At 44.3% G+C, this 23,584-nt stretch overlaps 1 protein-coding gene across 2 annotated transcripts in view; it reads right to left on the bottom strand.

The window, feature by feature from the left end:
- PIK3R1 (phosphoinositide-3-kinase regulatory subunit 1) overlaps positions 1–20,923 on the bottom strand; it is a 90,008-nt gene extending 69,085 nt beyond the window's left edge. The window contains exons 1-2 of one of the 2 annotated variants that reach the window (XM_060092981.1): positions 20,717–20,923; positions 8,878–9,597 (exon numbers count right to left, since the gene is read on the bottom strand). In XM_060092981.1, the coding sequence (XP_059948964.1) occupies positions 8,878–9,211 (334 nt within the window). In that variant the 5' untranslated portion in view covers positions 9,212–9,597; positions 20,717–20,923. Of the gene's footprint in view, positions 1–8,877; positions 9,598–19,771; positions 19,868–20,716 lie in introns of those variants that run through there. The other variant, XM_060092982.1, reaches the window with a different exon arrangement.
- Positions 20,924–23,584: the final 2,661 nt, after the last annotated feature.

Below are 23,584 nucleotides of genomic sequence, written 5' to 3'. Positions count from 1 at the left end.
TAAAATGCTGAGCAGAATGCTTGGCAAATAGTAAGTCAGCAAATTTTTAGGGTATATTTGGAAAAAGTCATTTTCAATATTTAAATAAATAGATCCATGGGGAAACATGGGACAATGACTCTAGTATATACTTTGATATGTTCTAACCAAATTCATTACATCTCGTTCCTTGGTACTTTGTAGATAATCACGATTATTTAGCAATAAAGTTACATCTTGCTCAAACTTCTTTGAACCTGTCTCCTTTGAAAATGGAAATTTTACTGTTTGCTCCCCGAAAAAACATGGTAAGACCTAAGTAAGCAATGTTGTAAAATACTCGGAAATTATAAATTAATAATGATATAAATATTCAACTACGTTTCTATAGTTAAGAACAGGAATAGAAAGATATTTCTAATGAACTATTTACTGATAAAGAAGCAACATTCTTAAACATTAGAAAAATTTTAAACAGGATAAAAAATAAAGCCAGCAGTGTTTAATGCGGATTCACAATAGATTATCTTATGAACAACCTCAAGTCATTTTGAAAACTGCATTTTCCAAAACCCAGTAGCAAGTTGGAACCAACGCTGACTGTCTCTCGCTGTGATGGTGGTACCTCGTGCAGTCTGAAGGCACTATGGCAGTTTTGCTCCTTAGGGTAAAGTTTGGAATATAACACTGACCACCCAACAGTCCCTCTGGCTTTACAATGAAGACTCACATAATGCCTATGCTAATGTGTTATCTCTTGGGTACACACTTTAACACTGCTATCACATAAATTTGAAGAGGTCTGAATAAACAAATCTTTATAACCTGAATAGGCAAATGTTAAAAACATCACCTTCTATCTGCCTTGGAAAATTTAACAAAAAACCCACTAGAAAAATCCCTAGGAACTCTGAGCACATATTATGTCAACAAATGTAGCTATGCCACACAGACACAGTCCAAGGGAGGCATTCCATCAATGTCTTTGAATTCGCTGATAAACTGCAATGTGTAAAACGGGAAGAATCGCAAATCAATTTTGATGTCAGCAACTGCTGAGTGCCCACCAAGAGAGTTAGAGCATAAATTCTCACACTTGGTGAAACAGATCTTAAAATTCTACAGTATGTAGATTTGCAAAAACTTGGTACCAATTTGGCGCTTTCATTAGCAACAATCCTGTATCATCCCAAGGACCAACCTCCAATCAGATCTTACAGTGAGGTCATATAAGCACATCTGCCCAACCATCTTTGCTTATTTCTCTGAGTTCCTTCATTATTTTCCCTTCTAGCTTCTGGGTTGCACTACTGGGGAAACACTACTAGTGAGAACTTACCCTTTCTGGGTTTTGTTTCTCCAACAATTCTTATGAGTAGGAATGGAGAAACTTTTACTGATCAAGTGTCAGTAAGAGGTTAAAATAAAAATACAGCCAGAATTCAGAAGACATAGCATCTACTTCTTGTTTTAAAAGTAGAGAACACTGGGATTAGAAGGGTTATGGAATTTACAGAAAGCAAAGCAGAGTGGAATTTCTGATTCAAATAATATACCACAGGGATTTATATTTCACTTATGCCTACATCTTTACCATCTTGGATATCAGATTTGATCAACAAATTACAAATAGTCTTCTACAATACAGTGTAATAAACTCACAGTGGGAACTTCAATATGCATCAAATTGTGATAGGACAGGAGAATCTATAGGCATTGCACAATACAAGCTACCAACTGAGAAGAGATAAATAGATGTATACAAACACCTCCAAGCAAGAAACAGAACAGAGAAGGTATTCCTGAAAATGACAGCCATACTTTAGGTGGCATAAAGCCACTAGGACAAAGCTCTCTATGCAAAATTAAACAGAAAGATCTGATGCTTGTTTGTTTTGTTTTTAATTGCAAAGTTATATTTCATCAGAACATTTTTTAAATGTACAGTGTATGGAATTATTGTAGCAGAAGCAAAATATCATGGTCTTTTACATAAATTAGTAAGCAGGAATGATGCATTTAGAAAGTATTCTGACAATATTTCGTTAAACTTGTTATTTTAGGGAAACTGTACCCAAGTAATTAAAATACAGTCAATTTCTAATTCGCTTTGACCTCCTCTATTTAGATTATTTTATTGAAACTGAAAACACTGTTTTGATACTGAATGCTATAAACTCAATCAAGACCTCAAAAACTAAGATATAATCCATCATGCAATTATTCTTCTCATTTCTAGTTAAAATACCAAGTTATTTTCTCCTATTTTAGCCTTCAAACCAATTTTACGTCCTTCCTCATGGAAATTTGTTAGCAACAAAGACACAAATGTGCAACAGCCAGCTGTACTGCTAACATCTGCTTTCTTTTACTAAGAAAAACATGGATATGTAAATGGCATCTAATACTTGGTATTCTTATTTGCCAGAGGTACCAGATTCTCCCCTTTTTGGAAGCTACTTAGCATATAAGGTGCCATTTGTTGTTGGATTTCAGAATTTTGAACATTTATTTTCTCAAACTCTGACTTAGTGGAGAAGTGTTTGTTAATCAGAATTTTGCCTGTTTTAGACAAAGATGCATTCACCTACAAACAAGGAAAGACCGACTTCAAAGTTATCAAAGGATCTATTGACAACTAAAAAGTTAAAAATAGAAACATTTTTAACATACAGAATTCTACTTTCATGACAAAGAAAACTGTATTAGAACATCAACATTACCTTGGTTGCTAGTAAACAAAGTAGATCACTCCACTTACACAGCTCCTGCTCGAATCAGAAGTGTGAGGGCTTTATTTAGGTTATACAGACATGGACATTGGACCCTTTATCCATTTTGGAAAAAAAAACACAGAATGAAATCTCTAGAGCCAGCAGCCTTAAATAAAGCCTCTGAACATATATCTCACTTAAGTAAAAAAATATATATATAATTTGCATACTACAGCTGTGATTCTAAATGACACATGCCATGGTAGCCTGGCAGAAAAGCTTTTCCTCAAATAATGTCTTATCTGTAACCCTGAACTTAGCTGTCACCGCAGTTCCAGGAAGGCGAGAATCAAATCCTTCCTGTCTAATAACAGACTGGAGGAGGGAGGGAGGAGTCCTCTCCTCTCTGGGAGACAAGGGGACCTTCCTGCCCATCCCACCTCTGGGAGCCCTGTAAATTTCTAACATGGCTGGGCCAGCTCAGGGCAGAACCTTCCTGCTAAAAAGCAGCAAAGGCGAGAACACTTTCTCTTCTTCTCAATTTCCTTTTCAAATAACTGTGGATATGGAAATTGTTTATTAGGGTTACTTTCTCCTTCACATTTCTGGAGAAACAAAATAATTAAATTTAAAATTAACAGGGAAAACGTCTTAAAAAATCAAGAATTTAGTAAGAAGAATAGAAACGCTGGTGCTCCTGAGAGGGAGAACTCTGTTATAATATGTAGCTAAATGCCTGAGTGATACAGTCTGTCATAAGAGAATTGGTTAGGCTCACCTGATTTTATCAAAAATGATTACCACATTTGTTTTCTTCAGGCCTGCTCTTTAATCAATTATATTGATGCCATCTTTCAGATGTCACTTCCTACCAAAACACAAAGGGCAAACACTTACATGTTGGGAATTTCCCGGCAGTCCAGTGGTTAGGACTCAGCTCTTTCACTGCCAGGGCCCGGGTTCAACCCCTGGTCAGGGAACTAAGACCCTGAAAGCCTCCCTGTGTGGCCAAAAAGAAAAACAAACAAACAAACAAAACCCCCAAAACAAACAAACAAAAAACAGGTATATGTTTACACCTGGGTAAAAATCTCTACTGTTCTGATTAATTTTTCTGCTGGGTCAGAAATTAAAGACAGGACTCCAAGGCCCTGATCTTCAAATATCCTGCAACCAGGCCTGCTTGCTCCCCCAAACACAGTGATCAATGAAAAACAGGGAGTCAGCACCAAAGTCAGAGGTCTCACCCCATCACTGGGGGCGGTTAACCACAGTCCTCCCGCTTCACAGCAAAGTCTCACTTAAGCAGGAGGAAAGGTGAGGAAAGTTATGACAAGGCAGCTTCTGAACTAAAAGAGAATTCATAAAGGCAGGAATTCGTGAAGCAAAGCAAACTACTTTCACAGGTACTATTTCTGTGAGTAACAGCAGTACGTTCCGACCAGGGGGCTCAGCGAACGTGTATAATTTGGGATCGGGTCACCATCCTCTGTGACCTCTGTACAGTGTAGTCAATTTATGTGATGTATTACAGCCTTGCTTTCTAGACAGGGGGCGACAACCGTGGAGGGACACTCAAATGCTGAGTGTGAAAAATGGAAAAATCACGTGGCCGGGGAGACCATGAAACCAAACACAAGCTGCAGGCTTTTCTCTTCTTCTGTTTAGAAGGAATTTGGATCAAAGTTTAAAACAACCCACACCAAATGTGTGCTTTATGTTTTATATGTAGGACCAGCTGGGACCCACTGTCAGAGTCCAGAGTGGGAGCTGGGGGAGGGGTGTGCAGATGGGGGATGGAAGTGGGGATGAGCTCAGATTCCTAAGTGATCTCTCAAGCTAGCAGATTTCAACATCCTATACAAACTGACGTGGTCATGGAACCTCACTAGTCTAAATATTCTGGATTAGTGTGACTTTAATCAAAGGATCCCAAAATACTGTCTCAAGAAATAGCCCCACTGGACAGCTTACTTATGAAAGGAATACAGTTTGATTCTGTTATCCCTAAATCCCCACTTCCATCAACTCATTTCCTTGTGTCAGGGGAAATATGGAAGCACCGCTGAATGCAGAAAGAGCAGGAAGATGGCCTTTCAAGAGTTCGCCTCCCCTAAGGAGCATGTACCACCCACTGTGCACCCCCATCACACCGTTCACCTGCACCAGACGGCGAAGAGGTTCTCTCCAAAGAAGGTAAAATGGGGCTTTACTGGGTTGTGGGAAAATGAAATGTGATGCTCATATCTGTGATTTTAGCTTCCATGCAAAGAGGAGATAAAAGAGGGGGAGGGACAGCATAAAATCTGTGCCCGAGGACACTTGCTGATCTTGACATGTGTTCTATTAACTTTGCTTAAGTGGCTGACAGAGTACACTCTCAGCTCAACATGCTTTCCCACCCGCAGAACTACCCGTCCTAGGAAATGGGGTAAAAAATAACAGCTTTGGAGACACAGCACGCAATGGTCAAGGCCAGGTCAAGATTCCTCAGATGTGAATGATGTGAATAACAATAAACCGTGATGTTTAAAAACAGAATGGGCTGTTACAGCCGTGTGCCTGCACGTGACATACCAAGCACGTGGCTCACTTCCAGAGTCACGTGGGATGTGAAACAGCTGGATGATGCGTTTCCACAGCAAGCATCTGTCCACTTGCTAAGCACCTACGATGCTCTTCTAGGTACTTGGGATAATGGAGAGACATCCAAGACCCCTGCCCTCACAGGGCTTACAATCTACCAGAGCGAACAGATAATAAACGAACAATGTGGTAAGTAAATTCTAGAGTAGGTTAGATAATAAATGCTTTGCAAAAGCAGAAGGGCAGGTTGTACGTGAAACGAGATGAGCAGAGCCAGCCTCCTTGAGAAGAAAGCTTTAAGCAAAGAGTGGAGAGTGGGTCAGCTAAGAGGATGGCTGAGGAAGAGCTATCCAAGCAGAGGCCCGAGGTGGGAGAGGAACCAGAAAGGGCATCAGAGGGCACGCCGTCTCTCTCGGGTCCTGGCTTCATCTCTCATCCCTGCTTTCTAGCACAAGATAGGGGCTCAGTTCATATTTACTGAATGATTTAAACTCCAAGAAATACAAGATTATCCAATATACAAATTCAATCCAAACTAGGCCAGGGCTTCCTAAGAAAACTGTATGCAAACTGGATTGGTGGAAGGTACATTTTCCTGAGAGGAGCTGGGGATCAGATCTTCAAATGGGTTTTTGACTCTCTTTTCCCCAAAATGTGAGACATCACAGCTTTCTTTCCAGGAACATGCAAGAAAAGCAAAAAGTGGGTTCTGTCATCAGGGGGAACTCCTCACCCAGATGCTACTTGTGGGCAGAGTTTAAAGACAACGTTCTTTTAAATACAAAGAGGGAAGGTGGTGAGAGGGGCATAAAGGTAGGTTTATCCCACGCTCATCTCGGGGGCGTGCCCACTGTCCCCATAACACTCCCTCCACAAAAGAGACCTGCATGTCACCGGGGTAACCTTCTTGATAAAATACAGTCAAACATGAAAAACAGGCTAAGTAAGGTGAGGGAGTAAAAAGGAAAAAAAGGCGAAAGAATTCAATTACAGTAAGAAGAGAAAAGTACTATCCTTTCTCACCTTCATATAATTTGTCCCTGCAAACACTTTTCAAACAAACACACCCTCAGGCAAAAGAAATTAAAGCCCCAGAGGTTCCAACAACTAAGTCTGTCCTTACAACTACTTTCCATAGCAATTTCACATGCAAGTAGCAGGAGCTGTGGAATCCTCATTTCATAGGAATCATATTTAAATGAGAATGCAAGATTAACATTTCTAGAAAATCTAATAATTAGTACCTCAACTCCCCACCCAACCCCCCATACTGTCTTTTCAACCTTTCAATTGCTCCTAATTTCTCACTTATATTCAGGCCTGCTCTAATACTTTAATGCACATTACCATGGGTCTCTTTCTTCAACTCTGCTAAAATATTTCATTTTACTCTTTCTATGTATTAAAAAAAAAAAAAAAGAAAGAGAAAGCTGTTAAAAATCTCAGTTGTTGGGGCTTCCCTGGTGGCGCAGTGGTTGAGAATCTGCCTGCTAATGCAGGGGACACGGGTTCGAGCCCTGGTCTGGGAGGATCCCACATGCCGCGGAGCAACTAAGCCTATGAGCTACAACTACTGAGCCTGCGCGTCTGGAGCCTGTGCTCCGCAACAAGAGAGGCCGCAATAGTGAGAGGCCCGCGCACTGCGACGAAGAGTGGCCCCCACTTGCCACAACTAGAGAAAGCCCTCGCTCAGAAATGAAGACCCAACACAGCCCTAAATAAATAAATAAATAAATTTAAAAACACCTACTTTACTGAGATATAATTCACATATCATACAATTCACCCATCTACAGTATACAAGCCAATGTTTAAAAAAAAAAATCTCAGTTGTTACCACATTATGTGAGAAAGAAAGCGTTATAAAATAGTTTAGATCCTACAAAGAGAGAATCATTTTTAAGGAAAGACTTGCTTTTCCGTATACTATATCCAAATGAAAATATCAAATGCAATTTTTGTTCAGAAGCTATTTTTTTACAAAATCTTTTTGTCCCTAATCTTGACAAGGTACCCCTTTTAAATAATCTTTTCTAACCTGACGCAGATATTTTTATAAGTCTGTAATCTTTTGTATGCCAGGAGAAATGATATCATTTTTCCTTTTGAATTGGACTACATATCAGGAAGTGTATCTAACTTAAAAAATCAAAAGTCAAATTAAAAATATGTAGTTTGGTAGGAAAAAAACAATTATGTATATACCTCCCCTCAGCTAAGTGAAAGTATGCAAGAAACACAATGGTTGACAAAATTATATATAATTATATATATATACACATATATATATAAAATGACAAAATTGTATATATATTACATATATACAAAAAACTTTCAGAGTCAACTTTTTTTGATTCATCTAGGAAAAAACCTAACTTTTGCTTTTGAACTGTCGAGTAAAACATATCATTTGAACATTATTTCTAAAGTACAGTATAATGTTTATAAAACAAGTATCCCTTTTGGGTTGGGATGGGAAGAGAAAAGCTCTTCCCTTCAAGTATCCTTAGTGAGTTCTTCGACATTTATAAAATATTCCCAATTCCATTTACCCTTGCATTCTGCTTCTTCATTCCCGGTACCTCATTCATTTGTGCTAAAATAAGTCAACATTAAAGAAGACACAATAGGAACAGGATCTCTTCCAGAAATACACTGTGATACCCACAGTCAGTTTTACTTGACACATAACCACCGCAGTTGAGTCCACCCATTTGAAACACATCTTTCCATGGCTTTCTCATTCTCTGGGAAAAAGATTATACAGGGGGAACAATGCTTGAAATCTACCAGTGAAGAAATGAATGATTTGACAAGGCTGTTAACAGCAAAGTGGAGTAAAAGGCTTGTCTCTGTGTGAAACTGAACAGAAGAAATACCTTAAGGAACAGCTGTGCTCAGAGCTGAAGTGGGGACCATCTCCAACGAACAATGAGTGGGTTTTGGATCAAGGTGTTTTCCATTTGAGAAAAATATTCAGTGATTTTTTTTTTTTCTCATGAAGGCCAAGCACACTATTGGCATTAATGTTACAGATGACACTACCCAGGCAGGAAGAGGACTCCCTGTGCATCTATACTAACTACAGGATAGAGTTTCAGCTTCAGCCAGTATTCCTGGAGAGGAAACCAAGAGGTAGACACCAGGTTACAAAAACAATGGTTTCTTCTCCGTTGAGTTCTGTGGTCATTTTATTACTCTCTCCATTTTCCATGCAGATCAAATTAATGTTAAATATACTATATTAGACTTACCCTCTACTTTCCCAAAATGATTATTTAGGTATATAATACCAGTTACAAGAATAAGAAAGCAAAAGGTGTTTAATTCCATAGCAACTCTAATAGTGTTTTGAGACACTAACTGAAAAGGTTCTCAGATATCATCACCCTAGTTTTATAACAACTCTCCACCCCACAAACACAAATTTCTAGCCATGTAATGATTGACCAAACTTTTATGCACCATACATAAATTCAGGTAAAGTTGCCAAAACAACTTCTGCCCAGAGCGTTTCAGCCCAGCTCAACGAATGTGAGACTTTTCTTTAAAAAAAAAAAAAAAAGGAATCATGAAGCAATCACTCATCAATACTGACCTTGTTGCTCACTGTCTGCTTCAGTTTTTGAAGAACCTGGTGCAACAGGAAGGGGTCGAGGTGGCCGGGGCTTTGGTGTGGGCGGTGAGATCTTTTTCCTTCCAATGTATTCTACGTAAGTTCCCGGAAAGTCTCCCCTCTCCCCCGTGGTCTCGTTATAGCCATTTAACCAGCCGATTTCTTCAGGCCTGGCTTCTTGTCCATCACTGAATCCAAGAGCTACTAAGGACCCTTTATTCACAGTCAGTACGTCCCCCAAGTGCAAGTCAATGTCTTCTTCCCGCTCCTTTTTATAGTCGTACAGCGCCCTGTACTGGTACCCCTCGGCACTCATGGCTGCAGACCTGCGACCATGCGACAGCTGAGGCTGGCTGCACACTGCAGTCTAACCTGACGTTTCTATGGAAACTGAATTCAGAGAGTGTGTTAAGATTCCTAATACACGTCCAGCAGGGGATAAAGGATAACTCTCCAAAGGTTTAAGAGGAGAGGTGATTGGCCATCCGGCCGTCCATCTGTCCTCCATCAAGGGTGTGACTGAAGTCAGGGCTCACTTCCTCTGTGGCCGCAGTCTTCCCACCGGCTTCCTTTTCAGCAACTCGTCAACACATTGACTCGGGGCTGACTCTCCCTTCGAGGCCCGATCCTTTCTGACACTCTCGTCACACTGTCCATCTGTCATCTGATTTGACTATGGCACACACCACATGCGAGCTGCACCTAGCAAAGGGAAAACAAGACTTATGAATCAACGGCACACTTGGCCATCTGCGTGAATCTGAATTTCGACTTCCATTCAACAAGTACTTAATCAACCTGGCAGACATACACAGGCCAGTATGCTTTTGCTTGACATGGTATACACAACAAAGATTAGTGAGGCAGGCAGTCCCCGCCTTCTAAGAACACTCGGCAGGGTGGGAGGGATGCTGGCATGTGGCAACATCTCAGAGATAAGACAGGACACAAGGAACTCTAACACTAGGTAAATGTCATAAGAGAGCAGAGACTGAACGCTAGGGAGTTCAAACAAGGGAGAGACCACATCTCACTGCAGGCATCTGAGGACAGAAGAGAACGCGTGGCATGATCTTAGGTACAGATGTGACGAAGCACATGTCGTATTCTGGGAAGAGCTAGAACAGGCAGACCAGTATGTGTGAAGCCAAAGAGGGAACATCACATCCGGGTTAGAAAGATAAGCAGGGGTTGAATAACAGACATCACACATGCCCGTGTCGAGTTTATGAGTGGTGCAATCTACAACGGGGAGCTGGAAAAAGGCTTGGAGGGAGGGGAACAACAAGACCAGAGCGGCACTTGAAGAACCTCAATCTAATCCTGGTGCGTGGAAGGGACTGGCACAGGGACAGAAGAGGAAAGCCGTGAAAGGTGTTTTGCAGCCATCTGGGCAAGTGGCCATGAAGGCATGAACCAAAGTGGCAGCAGAAGGTACGGAAAGGGGAGGACTGAAGTAAGGGAGAAAGAAGCATGTGTGGAACGTGGCAATGCTGAAAAATGGATCAAGAAAGAGAGAAGCACACGGTACTGGGTACTGGATCCTCGCTGGGGAGACGGCCAGACTGCAGCATATGAGAAACAGAGGATGGCAGAGAAGCCAAGAGGAAGGGGCTCTTCCCAGGCTGGAGGGCTGAGCCAAGGTTCAAGGTGCTAGCTGACGGCTGGACCTTAAAGATCAGCCACTCCACCAGCTATTTTAGAATTTATTTCTGCATGACATGAGATAATCAGAGAGATACATTGACTTGTGTGTCTGTTTAGCAACATATTAGTATTTTTAAGCCAAAGAAATAAAGACACAAAACTTAGTACATAATAGCAGAGCATAGGTCATTTTGTTGGTATGTTCCTAGCAAAAAAGTAAAATAGAAGGTACAAATTGTACAGAAAATACAAGTACAAAATAAAGAGGAAAAACTTCTCTCTCTTGCACTTTCTCCTTTATCCCAAAGTTGATTACTGTTTTAATTTTACATTGATTCCTTTCTTAAAAAGCAATAAAAATGATATATATTTTTTAAAAAAGAAGAAGAAAAAGAAAGAAAGAGAGAAACTAAAGGTGCCTGATCCTGAGTTCACAAGAAGAATGTAGCTACCAATATCAGGTAAAGGGAAGCCAGGAGGCCTGATGGGCTAACGGTGATGCTGGGCATCCAAATGCAAGCATGGATCGTTGAAAACCTGGTCTGTGATTCAGGAGAGGAAACACACCTGAGGTTTGGTAATCAGCTGCAAATAAGGCAAGGCCAAGCTCAATGGAATGAAGGAACTCAGAGGAAAAATATTAAAAGTAAAAAAAAAAAAAAAAAATCCAAGGACCAAACATCAAGGTTCAATGAATGCCAATGAGGAGGGAAAGTCAAGGTCTGAAGACAATGCAATATCCTGGAAACAAGGGATAAGAGGGTTCAGGTAGGAAAAGGTGACCTCTAAGACGAAATCCTGCAGAGGCCTCTGGAAGTGGGAAACAGGCAGGGCTGAGTCATCTGGGGCTTTTGTCCATAGTGGAGTCATCACGGACTTGAGAAAGCCCACTCTAGTCTAGTAGTATTGAGGAGAGTAACCAGAGTTTAAGGAGTTAAGGAATAAAGAGAAAGCAGAGATGGCTGCTGCAGATCACACTATGAACATAGCTCAGTGGAGGGGGAAACGGAAATGCAAGTTTTTTCTTTTTTTTTTTTTAACTAGTAGAGGCAGAGGGCTTAGAGAGTCAGAGGCTCTTTAAGTTAGAGGCAGTAAGGCAGCTTGGATAGCTGCTAGAACAGTAGAGAACAACGTGCACACGGACACACTATGTGCTCCGTTCATTTCTCCACGTTATCTTTGTTAGAAAAGAGGAAAAGCAAACTAAAGGTTTCAGTTAAGCTGGCTGAACAATAAAGCAATAAAAACAATAGCCTCACAATTTCGGTGTTCTATGTCAAAGAGAGCTTTTATAAGTTTTCAAGAATGGAGCCCTTTAGAAGTTTATTATTATAGGCACTCTGCGGTGTAGGCATCTTAAGAAGCAAATCTAATCACAGATTAATTGTTATGCTGGCATTCAGAAGTGTAAAGTATTCAACTTTACATGGCTAAAGCCTCTTAGCTGTAATACAATAACGCTCTTAGGAGAGTTACATATTAAAAGAAGGAAAAACAAACACTGGAGATCTTTGTGTAGCAAGAATATTAATTTGCAGTAGTATTCTACTTTGTATTTCAGTTGGCAGAGAAAAAAAATTAAAGCAGCCAGCAGAACATATGAGAAAAATAAACTATGTTATGTTTGAAGACAGCCTCTCCTTTTGCTAGATCCAGAATCAAATTAAATATTCACTGCATAAATTCACAAGAAAATGTAGAACTAGCAAATCCCATTTTTAGTACTAATGTACTCGTTACAAATGAGACACAGAACATGAAAATTTACATATCCCTAAATGCCTGGAAACCAGGCAATATGCCTGAGAATAATTTTAATTCCTCCAAATCTGCCTTGAAATTTGTGTTAGCTTTTCCTGGCAATGTATGTTTTTTTGAAAAAAAAAAAAAAATCCTCAACTAGTAGGCTGGGTAGATCTTTCCGCCAGCTGCTGCCTATGGCTTCCTCTATTTCAACAGCCCAGGAGGCCAGTTTGGTGCGATTCTTAACAGAATGGGGAGTATAATAACTCCCCTCTCTCCCTCCTACTCTGTCCCCCTCAATTCCTCCTCTTCCTGCTACACGGCTATGTAGCTATGCATGTCCCTCACCAGGGGACACTGCAGTAAGAAAAGATCCAGGTCTGCTCAAGGTTTAACAAACCTAAAAACTGTGTTTACATTGGCCTGAGGCTAAATCCCTGCAAGGAGATAAAGAACCCTGAGGAACCCAAAGACTTTAGCAAGACCAGACTTTAGAGTAACAATTCCCGCCATAGATGCCAGAGATCTACCTGTCTCTACAAATTCCCCCTCCCTCACCGTTTGTAAGATCCACCTTACTTTCTGTGCAGAAGAATCCTATGCAGAACTCTGGGCCCTCAACTGACCAAGAGAAGTCCAAATCTTCTATGACTCCTGGACCATAGGCAGCACACACCACTCATCTTCCGGGACTCCACCATCAAGGCCAGGAAGACCAATCCAAACAGTCCAAGGTCAGCCATGATTCAGTGCCAATTAAGAGGGAGCGCTGGGCTTCCCTGGTGGCACAGTGGTTGAGAGTCCGCCTGCCGATGCAGGGGACACGGGTTCGGGCCCCGGTCCGGGAAGATCCCACATGCCGCGGAGCGGCTAGTCCCGCGAGCCATGGCCGCTGAGCCTGCGCGTCCGGAGCCTGTGCTCCGCAACGGGAGAGGCCACAGCAGTGAGAGGCCCGTGTACCGCAAAAAAAAAAAAAAAAAAAAAAAGAGGAAGCGCTGACTAGCCATGGGGTGGTGAGTGGAGCGCATCCCATGGGGAGATGCAGAGAGGCCTTGGCTAGAGGAGGGTGGCCCTCCCCTGCTGCCCACTGTACACTTTCTCCTGACGGCCACGCCCATTTTAATGGCTGCCACTGTTGTCGTCACTAAATACTGGAAGCTATAGGTGTATTAACATGTTCAATACTCAAGGTAACCATGAGATGGGTACTATCAACATTCTCACTTTACATAGGAGGAAACCGAGGCGCGGAGAGTTTAGTGTCTTGGCTGCGATATCTTGGCCATGATAACACTCACCAAGGGCGAGGTGTAACTAGAGTTCAGATCCAGGCAGTCTGGCTCCAGAGCCACCACTTTTAACACCTTAAAACCTACTGCCCAGGGCTTCCCTGGTGGCGCAGTGGTTGAGAGTCCGCCTGCCGATGCAGGGGACGCGGGTTCGTGCCCCAGTCCAGGAGGATCCCGCATGCCGTGGAGCGGCTGGGCCCGTGAGCCACGGTCGCTGGGCCTGCGCATCCGGAGCCTGTGCTCCGCAACGGGAGAGGCTGCAACAGTGAGAGGCCCGCGTACCGCAAAAAAAACCCACAAAAAACCCACTGCCCAAACTCAGCTTGCTCGGATGCCCCAGGACGGCCCAGATATATCCATGGGGTCAATGGTGCATATTTCTTGCTCGCACACTCTGACCTCTTAGATTTATCTTGAAGGTCTGCTTGTTGCTCTCTGTGACAGGGGCCTTACCGATAGTGTTTGTGGCTCTTTCACAGAAACACCTGCACAAAAAGAAGCCATCATAACTCAGCAGGAGTGCCCTCAGTCTGAGACTCAGCAACTTGGACCACACAGATTTTCTTCCAAAGAGACTTCATTAAGATGCATCCTTGCCAAAGAAGTCCATGAACTAGTGAATCAAATACTGGGCACATCACTTCTGGAAGGCTGCCCTCTTCTGGAAGCCTGCCCATTTCTGCTCTACAAGCTTCAGCTTCTGTTACCTACATGCTTCTTGGCATCTTTGCCCCCTGCTGCTACCCCAGGCCCCTCACTGCACAATTTCTAACAGCTCAGCTCCTCCTTGGGGGCGGGGGGGGGGTATGTGAAGCATCGTCCACAGTCACCGGGGCTATCACATTTAGAGAACTGGCAAGTCCTCTTTTCTCTCACCCTCAAATTTCTCTCTCACCCACAGAGCAGAAGACTCAGCAGACTGGGGCACTGGTCGTGCCTAGATCACTCTCCTGTGATCAGTGTGGGGCCGAAACTACATGGTGCCCAGATTCACAAGCTTACCCCTCCAACCTCTTCAGCTACATACACCTGTTCATGGAAACGTTTCCAGCCAGCTTCAACAGAATTATTTCCACAGTTAAGATCTTTATATGTGGATAATCTAATGTTTTCAAATAACCAAGGCAGTTTTATGACATATGCTCCAAGACAGTGCATAAGCTAAGTTACTGCAACAAAAGGTATAAAGGAGTCCTAGGAACAAATAACAAATGAACTTACTCATACAGAACATCCTATGCAACAGTTCAAAAGGTCCTTCACGGGAAAAATTTTGCTCCTGGTTTTCAAGCCTTTTACAGACTGCCTGCAATACCATTACTCGGAAGGCAGATTTTTCTCTCTCTGCTAAAACACCAACCAATTCCCATTCTGTTCCTCAGAATAAAGTTGTTTCTGATGCCCGACAAGGAGCAATCCCTGACTTTTTAATGTACAGCTGCTGGAAAGTAAATTTTCAATTTAAACCCTCTAACCCGCAGGCATTTGGGCAAAGAACCAAACAAAATTCTTTGAAAAGTCCTCTGACTTTGTTGACTTACTCATTCCCCTTTCACAAAGGACGGGGATTTAGCAAACTTGGTGGGGAGGCAGGAATAAAGGAGATTTTCAAATCACTTTAAATAAATCAAGAATATAACCTGAGTGTGTGATTCTATCCTGCCATGAAACCAGCAGTTTGGCCCTGGGTCCCAGCACAAAATGGACTTTCAATCCAGCTGCAAAGCTACAGAGAGGTTCCTGGCCCCCCAGACCTCTAATTCACCTCTCCGTCTTCAGTGTGGTAGCTCTGAGGAGTGCAAGCTCCCTAACTAAATTCACACAGCCTTTTTAAAAAACAAAATGCACAATTCATTATTTAAAACTCTTTTTACCTTTCAAATAGTGTCCTGGAAATCATGAAAATCAAACTAAACAGTTAAAATTTCCTACTAACATAATGAATTTCAAGCTAAAATGATGGGCTCAGGGTAAAATTTTATGGGATGTAAATTTTACCTCAGTTAAAACAAAATAAAATGATGGGCTCGGAGGAAGCCCCAAGCCACAGTCCTCAAGTATCTCCATTCATTTTTCAAACCAACCAGAATGTGTCCCAGGCTGCCACGCTCAGGGCTGGGTCTGCACTGTGGGGAAGCAGGGCACCTAGGGCACAAGTCCTGCCCGCAAGCCCTCTGGGGGTTGGGGGTATGGGGGTGGGGGGACAGGACAAGCCCCGGTCAAACAACAAGGACACAGGGCTCTCCAGAAAGCAAAGTGATGGGATAGCGGAGCACTGCCGAGGGGCAGAGACACAGGCCCAGCTGGAGGCAGTTCTCAGGCTCAGTGGTCACCACAGGGAGGATGTGGCTTCCAGAGCCTGAGAAACACATCCCATCACCCAGAAAGGGCCATGGGATGGACCATTCTAGTTCTCTGCATCATCCCGGGGAAGAAGCCCTGAGGAGGTGGCCATGGAATGGGAGGACTACAGCAGACAATCTCGAGTCCCCCTCTTGTGAAAATACAATGCTGCTGTGTAAAATTCTTAGCAAGAAGGTGAGTATTAGCACTGGGTTTCACACTCAAAGATGCTTGTCCCCATTGGTGCCTAAATTTTTAAACTTGGGCAAGTTACTTAAACCTCTCTGTGCCACTATTTATTATGAAGATTAAAGGAAATTATTTATACAAAGACTGCACTCCATGCTTGATAATTAGAGCTTAATTAACACCAACATAGTGCTTATTAGGGGCCAGGCACACTTCTTCCAGTTTTGCATATGTCAACTCATTGAATCCTTACGACCATCCTGGGTATGCTTATCATCTCCATTTTACAGATGGGAAAATAAGCACAGAGAAGTTAAATAATTTGCTTTAAGTCCCATGGCTAGTAAACCACAGCTATAGTTGCATTATTGTTACTACCATCATTACTATTAATATTGATTGCCACTTACTACCACTTATACAATTCATTTTAAAACCAGAACATTTGCCAAGAATTTTCTTTTGCCTTGCCTCTAAATGCTGCAAACTCTACTGAAAGAATCCTCAAGCTAGCCAAAATAAACCTCTCCGCTGTTTCTTTAACTCCTTTTCAGAGTAAATAGATAGACAGATAAGGGCTGCTTGTGGACTTTGCCCATCTAGTCCTGAGGCAGAGGGTGGCTCTATAGAGGTCAGGGCAAAGGAGACCTGGGAGGGGCCAGGGCTGTGTGAGAGGGTGGTATGAGACAGGGGGTGGAGTCAGGGGACAACACTGCTCTCCAGCAGGGTTTGGTGGCTGCTCCTTAGCTGCCCTCAAAGAGAAAAGGTGGCCTCCCTGGTGGCGCAGTGGTTGAGAGTCCGCCTGCCGATGCAGGGGATACGGGTTCGTGCCCCGGTCTGGGAGGATCCCATATGCCGCGGAGCGGCTGGGCCCGTGAGCCATGGCCGCTGGGCCTGCGCATCCGGAGCCTGAGCTCCGCAACGGGAGGGGCCACAGCAGTGAGAGGCCCGCATACCGCAAAAAAAAAAAAAAAAAAGAGAAAAGGTGACAGCACTCATGCAGTCCTCCAGGGACGGAAGGCAGCAGCGTCCTCCTGTTACAGCCCTAGATCCTGGGGCTGAGCGCCGGGGCTGAGCCACTGGGGGTCCAGCCAAAAAGGAGAGGGGCAAAGCACTCCAGCCCGGCCCAGGCACCTTGCTTTCTTCACTGTTTCCACCCACTGCTGGAGTCCCCTCATTTTTGCTAGACTCCGGTGATCGCAGTACTCACAGTACTCTCTGGGTGATCGTTAACATGAAAACTATTTTGATTACAGGTGCCTGGGGGTACGTATTGGATTTACTTTAAGGAAAACAATGTTGGGAGGATACAATCTCCAAAGATGTTTTTATAGTAGATTTTTTTTTTTTAAAGCAAAAGGTACACTACACTCATTCTATCCTTTCAAATAAACAAACAGACAAAACCCCTAACATCACCCCAACAGACAAGTTTAGGAGTAATTACATAGTCTATTTTCAGCTGCTTTGGCATAACGTACATGAAATGGCCTTTAATTGCCACTCTCTTACGCAAGTAATTCCAATAAGAGAGTTAGCAGAACCATGGCAGGTAATCACATTAGGGTGTAGGTGGAGGAGACAGGGGGAAAAAAGCAATAAATAGGATGAATATTTTTAAAATTAATTACAACGTAAGTTTTTTATTAAAAGCTGTTATATAATTGATATTATGCCTTCTAAGGTAAAAACGAAGTGATAATCCCTTCCTTCCACTGATAAGCAACTTCTTGTTTTCTGAGGGCTTCAGTAAGATGCTCCATTCTCTTGCCTTCACTGGCAAATCCCTGTGTCCTCCAAAAGACAGAAGAGCTGTGGGGAGCCCGTCTAAATGTATAACATACTGAAAAAGGCACTTCCCTTTTTCTTCTGCATTGTGTATGCTCCAGTTGTGGGAGAATTAAAAGCAAAACACCAAATGCAAACATGATCTCAGCTTTCTATATTCTACCTGACCATGAAATCATTTTATTTTCAATGTGCTCACTGACCATCTCTTTATTCACTAAAACTCATTTTGCATATGACAAAATGCAAACACAATGAGAGCTGAACTAGAATTGTTTCTGTTTTAATGAGTGTGTGGACAATCTTTCAGAGTGGATGCCTTTTTAGAATACTCCCTTGAACTACCTAAGAGAAAAAGGAAATTCTGACAAACATATTAGCCTAAGAATTACGGGGCATTCATGGAAAATTTTAATTAAATATATGGGCAACACTCTTAATAACACAAAATTTGAGTAAGTGGAGCAGGCTTGCACTGAAGATACCAAAACCCTTCAAAGCCAGCTTAGGCGCACTTAACATTTCCAGCAAATAAATGCGTACTACCATCATCACTGTCAATAACCAAAATACGTATCACCTATGACTTATTGTACCACTTCTGTTTCCCAAAACCAACTTAATGTTGCGGGGATTTACTGTTCTTAATAAAGTGAAATTTAAAGAAACAGCTATGGAAAAACAATATAATTAATCAATGGTAAGTGAAATGCTTTTTCACGTTGGCTATCAGCATCACAGAGGTGAAAAGACACAGTGATACCGTCATTTTACAAAAACAGATAAAACAGCAGATACTAGTGTGTACAATGCAAGTTATCTGCTAGGCAACTGACAAGAACAGGTCCCAAATCAAGATGAAAGTTAAAAAGCAAATGCACATCACACTTTGAAAGCCAGTATCAGATATATAAAACTTTCTTCCAAACACAAAAATCTATACACCTCTATGGAAAAAGTACAACTCTCTAGTTGCAATTGTCATATAAAAGCTGAAGAGGCCAGCAGTGACATAACCCAACACTTCTGCAAGGCAGGGAGCCTCCTCCACCAGCCTTTCCAGTTTAAGCCTGATTCTGAACCAAACACACCTTCCCAAACTGAAGAAGGATCCCCCCCCAAAATCACTCAGTGTATTTTCTTTGTAATGACCAAAACACTTGCTTCCCAAAGTTTAAGAACTTTTGTTTCTAAGAAAACTATCATCTATGCTTTTTAAAAGCTGTTTATTTCAAGACAGTGTAATCTATCAAAAAATTATGGCTACGAGGGTGCTTTTTTTTTTTCTCTTCCAACGATAAAAGATGTTTGTGGCCTTCTGTGCAGAAGTCACCAAATTCCTGATGATTTGCCCCATTACTGATAGCCTGTCTCAGAAATAAACTTGTCTTCCTACTCTGACCTTTTCTAGCTAATACCTAACCATCTTTAAAGCTGCCAAACGCAAGACAAGCTAATGAAATATTAAAAAACAAACAAACAAAAACCATTCCACATAACCCCTGGGTCACTTACTTTGTGAATGTCCCGCCTAACAACTAAAACTCCAGCCCCATCACACTGAAATGACAATCTTATGCTGCATTCAAAACCCGGAACTGCTTTATCCATTCTTACTTCGCATTGACAAAGAGGAAAAGAACTGAAAAAAAAAAAAAAGCCCCCCAAATCCCTATCACTTCTAAAGTCAAAAAACCCCCAAACAGAGTAAACTCATACTTAGATACCAACAGTGCTGCAGCTCCACCAGGGATTAACGGTGTAAGTGAGACCTTTCTGATCTTAATTGCGCCCAGAGAAGCAGAAGAATTTCCCCAAATCCAGTCCACACACATTCTGCATTCAACATGTAACAGCCATTCTGCTCACACCCTTACATTTCATGATCGAATTCTGGTTACCAAAGTACATTTCTGCACTGGAGCGGTTGGCCTGAGCTTTCCTGTTCTCTTTGTCTTGTGATCTGCGGGGCAGTTTCTGCCCTTGGGAAGTGAGTGTGAGAGCTGTGGATTCCAGACAATTCCCCCACGATCTTTCAGCTCGGGTTTGCACGCTCTCTCGCTCTCTCTAGCCGGCTCCATATTGCTGGGCCGGTCCCTCCAGCCTCGCCCCGCGTTACAAAAAACCTGGATTTCCGGGCTGTTCCAAGACCCCATTAAGTCTGCCTCCAACAACCTGCCCAGGCCCGGCCGGCACCACACGCCGAGTTAGGGTCCCAGCAACCGGCCGCACCGAGGCGCACTTCCCCCACCCCGGAAGAGGAGGGAGGCGAACTTCGGAGGGCGGGGGCGGGGGGCTAGCTCCGGGGACCCCCGCCGCCCCGCTCGCCCCGGGGAAGGGCCCGGGCAGCGACCCGGGTGCAGCCGGAGGGCGCGGGGGAAGGCATAGCTCCTTCCCGCTAACGCAAAGGCAGCGGTCAGGGCGCTATCCTCTGCTGAAAGACGCCGGAAAACTGCAGCAGGGCGACAGTGGAGACCCACAGAAGCGTGAGGTGACGGAGGGGTGGCGGAAGCCCGAGTTCGCCTGCAACTCCAGGGACGAATGCGCCCGGCGGCGCGCACAACCCGCTCGGAAGAGGACTAGGGAAACGGGAGCCGCGAGGTGGCCGGGAGCACGCAGGACGCTGGCCGCGAGGAGGGCCCGCGGCTGCACGGCGGGCGGGAGATGCCGGCGGCAGGGAGGACGGCGGCCGGCTCGCTTCCCCCGGCTCGGCTCTGCAGGAGAAGCGGCTGCTGGTGACAGGAAGAGAGCGGCGGTAGCCGCGCGCGCACGCACCGCCTCCCCCTCCCGAGCACACACCCGGACCCGCTGCTGCCGCCTACCTCCCCCGCCGGCCGGCTTCCTTCCTCTGCGGGGCCCAGGCTGCAGCGGCAGCCTCTTGCGCGCACGGCTCCGATGCGCCCCTGACCAGGCTCCGACCGCCGGCCGTTCCCGACCCAAGCTCGCCGTCTCCCGACCCGCTCCCCGCCGCCCCGGCCGCGGCCGCCGCTTCCTCCAACTCCGCTCCAGCTGCTCACGACTCCTTTCCGTGCGCCGGCAGCTCCAGCGCCCGGCGGCCGGCCCCGCCTCCGGCCCCGCCCCTCGCGCCCCGCCCCCGAGACCGCGCCAACCGGCGCCCGCGTCTCCGCCCCTCTCCGCTGGCCCCGCGCCCTCCGCCGCCGCCGTTCGCTTTGCGGGCCCCCGAGCCCGGCGGCCAGGCGGGTGGAGCTCCGGCCCTGCGAACCTTTTCCTGCTGCCGGGCTCGCCTTCCGCCCCCAGCTGCGGGGATGCCCTGGGCTGCCGGGCCGAGCGCTCTGGCTTTGCGCCCTCCGGGCCGGCCAGGCTGCTGCCCGCCTGCGGCCGAGCCGGCTGCCGGGCGTCTTCGAGACCAGAGGCGGCGGGTCTGGGGAAGATCGAGGACAAATTCAGACTTAGAAGCTGCGTCTCTAATCGCAGTGTCTTGAAACAAACCCCAGCCTCTTTCGAACCCCCAGCGCCCCAGCGGAGTGGCTGGGATGGGGAGGACTCGGATTCCAGGCTCGCCAAAGCCGGGAGGCCCTGCAATTCATGGCCTCGCCAGCGCGGCCTCGGGAGTGGGCGGAAAATCCTCGCCACCCCGCGTAGCGCCTGGGGGTGAAGGAGGGGTGAAAGGGTGAAACGGAGGGACGAGCGCCCGCAGCCTGCCTAGAACTCCAGGAGCCTGGCTGGCACTGCCGCCGCCGGGAGCCGGCCCGGCCCGCCAGCAGGGCAGAGTTTTATGAGGAGGGCGCACGCTGGCTGATCCCTCGCAGTCCTGAGATGACAGAGCAAATGTAGGTCGCTCAGGCAGACCGTGGCCCCTTGGTTGCTCATGGGGTCGGTGGAGGAAGCTCATGTGACTTGTACGGTTCCTTAAATTTGTTAATTTTCAAATGCACACTCTTCAGCCAGTCGTCATTATTTTACTTGCTCAAGAAAAATCTGACGTTGACTCGAACCTTTCTCTGACAGTAGGATGGGATGCCAGCACCCTCTGTTCCTCTTTCGCCCGTGAAAACATGTTGAGTCCGCTTTTTAAAAAGCTCTTCCCAGATTCCTCTTTCTGCGGTTTTGAGACCTGCACCCGCCCAGCCTACTTGCCCTAGAGCCCTTTTCCCAATTTCCTTGCAAGAATATTACTTTTTTTTTTTTAACCAAGCACTTAGACTTTTGTCAAACTTTGAATTTGGTGGTTTATTCCTCTGGGCGTTGGAAGTAAAGAATATCCTGAAATTTATTGACTGTCCTAAGGAATTATAATCATTCTTAAAGGTGACTCACATTCTAACGGACAAGTTAGTTCTACGTTAGAGTCTTCAGGCCCTGGCATTTTTGTTATTACAGCATATTTCTTGAAGTGGAGATACAAGAGCAGACAGATACTTGTCTTGTTTAAGAATCCACTTCATCTAAAAGTAAATATGAAGTTTACTAAGCTACATGATTCCCACCCATCCTGTGAAATGACGGGCCTCATATATTGTTTGCCTGAGCTTTATAAATGAAATGAGGTATCTCACCCTGTGATAGAGTTGCTTTGATCCAGCCCAATAAGCTGAGATGTAACTGCTGTGACGTTTGCTGTATTGCCTTTAGGCTTGCGTCTGAAGAAACCTCACCAGCTGTCTCCTTTTATACATGATGAATCCCTGGAAAGACATTTATATGCTGCTATAATGGGGTTCTATTCCCCCAAAACCTAAAAATAGTATGAAATCCTTAATCAAGCTTCCTTTTCTAGATAGACTTCAACAACTTATTTCCAGTATATGTTGTTTTTTCTTTAATGTTTTTCTGTCATATTTGAACACATAGTGTAAGTCCAAAGAGTGTTCCATGATGGGACAATATGGTTCTCTTTCCATAATTGAATAAGTTTAGTCTTTGTTTCATCTTATTAAATTGATACCTCCCCGCCATATCACTAATATTCAAATTTTTATTTATTTTTATTTTCTATTAATTTCTATGAAATAATTAAAGCAAAAGTCACCAAAACAGCAGTATTCAAAAATTTAAAAAATAACCTTTTCCTTTAATCAAATCTTATCTGGACTCCAAAAATGTAACTGTTATGAGAAGCCATGTGGTGAGACCAAGGGCACCTCTAGGTCTTTGGACCAGCCATGGCATTACCTCTTGGGAATTTGTTGGAAATGCAAATTCTCTCCTCAGTGAATCAGACATACTGGGGATGGAGCCTATGGATCTGTTTTAATACACCTTCCAAGTGGCATGCTAGGGTTTCAGAACCATTGCTCCAGGCCTAAGGCATCTGGGAACAAAAAGTGAAACCACTGAGCAATAAAATGCTCAAATAAAGGCTCAAACACTACCGTGCAATCAGTAACAGCGGAACTGGTGGATGACAGCGGTGCCACCATCAAAGAGCTCAAACTGTCAAAGGAGGTACAGTTTGCCAAAGGGAGAGAGGGTTGTCATGTATAGTTGGTGACAGCAAAGGTGGTTTGGAAGGCAGACCTATGGGAGTCAAGGACCCCCAACACCAAAAGGTTTTCAGTGGCTACAGCAAGCTGAGATGTACCCTCCCAAAGAGGTCCAGTAGTACATTCTCATTTGCCACCATCACTCCAGCTACTTCAATAATGTGAGTGCTAGAATAAGCTTCCATTAGACTTGAAACCTAAGTCTGTAGTTTAGGGTTCAAAATCAAAATAAAACAAAAACGAATG

This window comes from Mesoplodon densirostris, chromosome 3 (genome assembly GCF_025265405.1).
Source record: "Mesoplodon densirostris isolate mMesDen1 chromosome 3, mMesDen1 primary haplotype, whole genome shotgun sequence".
Classification (NCBI taxonomy): Eukaryota; Metazoa; Chordata; class Mammalia; order Artiodactyla; family Ziphiidae; genus Mesoplodon; species Mesoplodon densirostris.
Note: the sequence above shows the minus strand (reverse complement) of the source record. Positions and strands in the feature narration are given on the sequence as shown.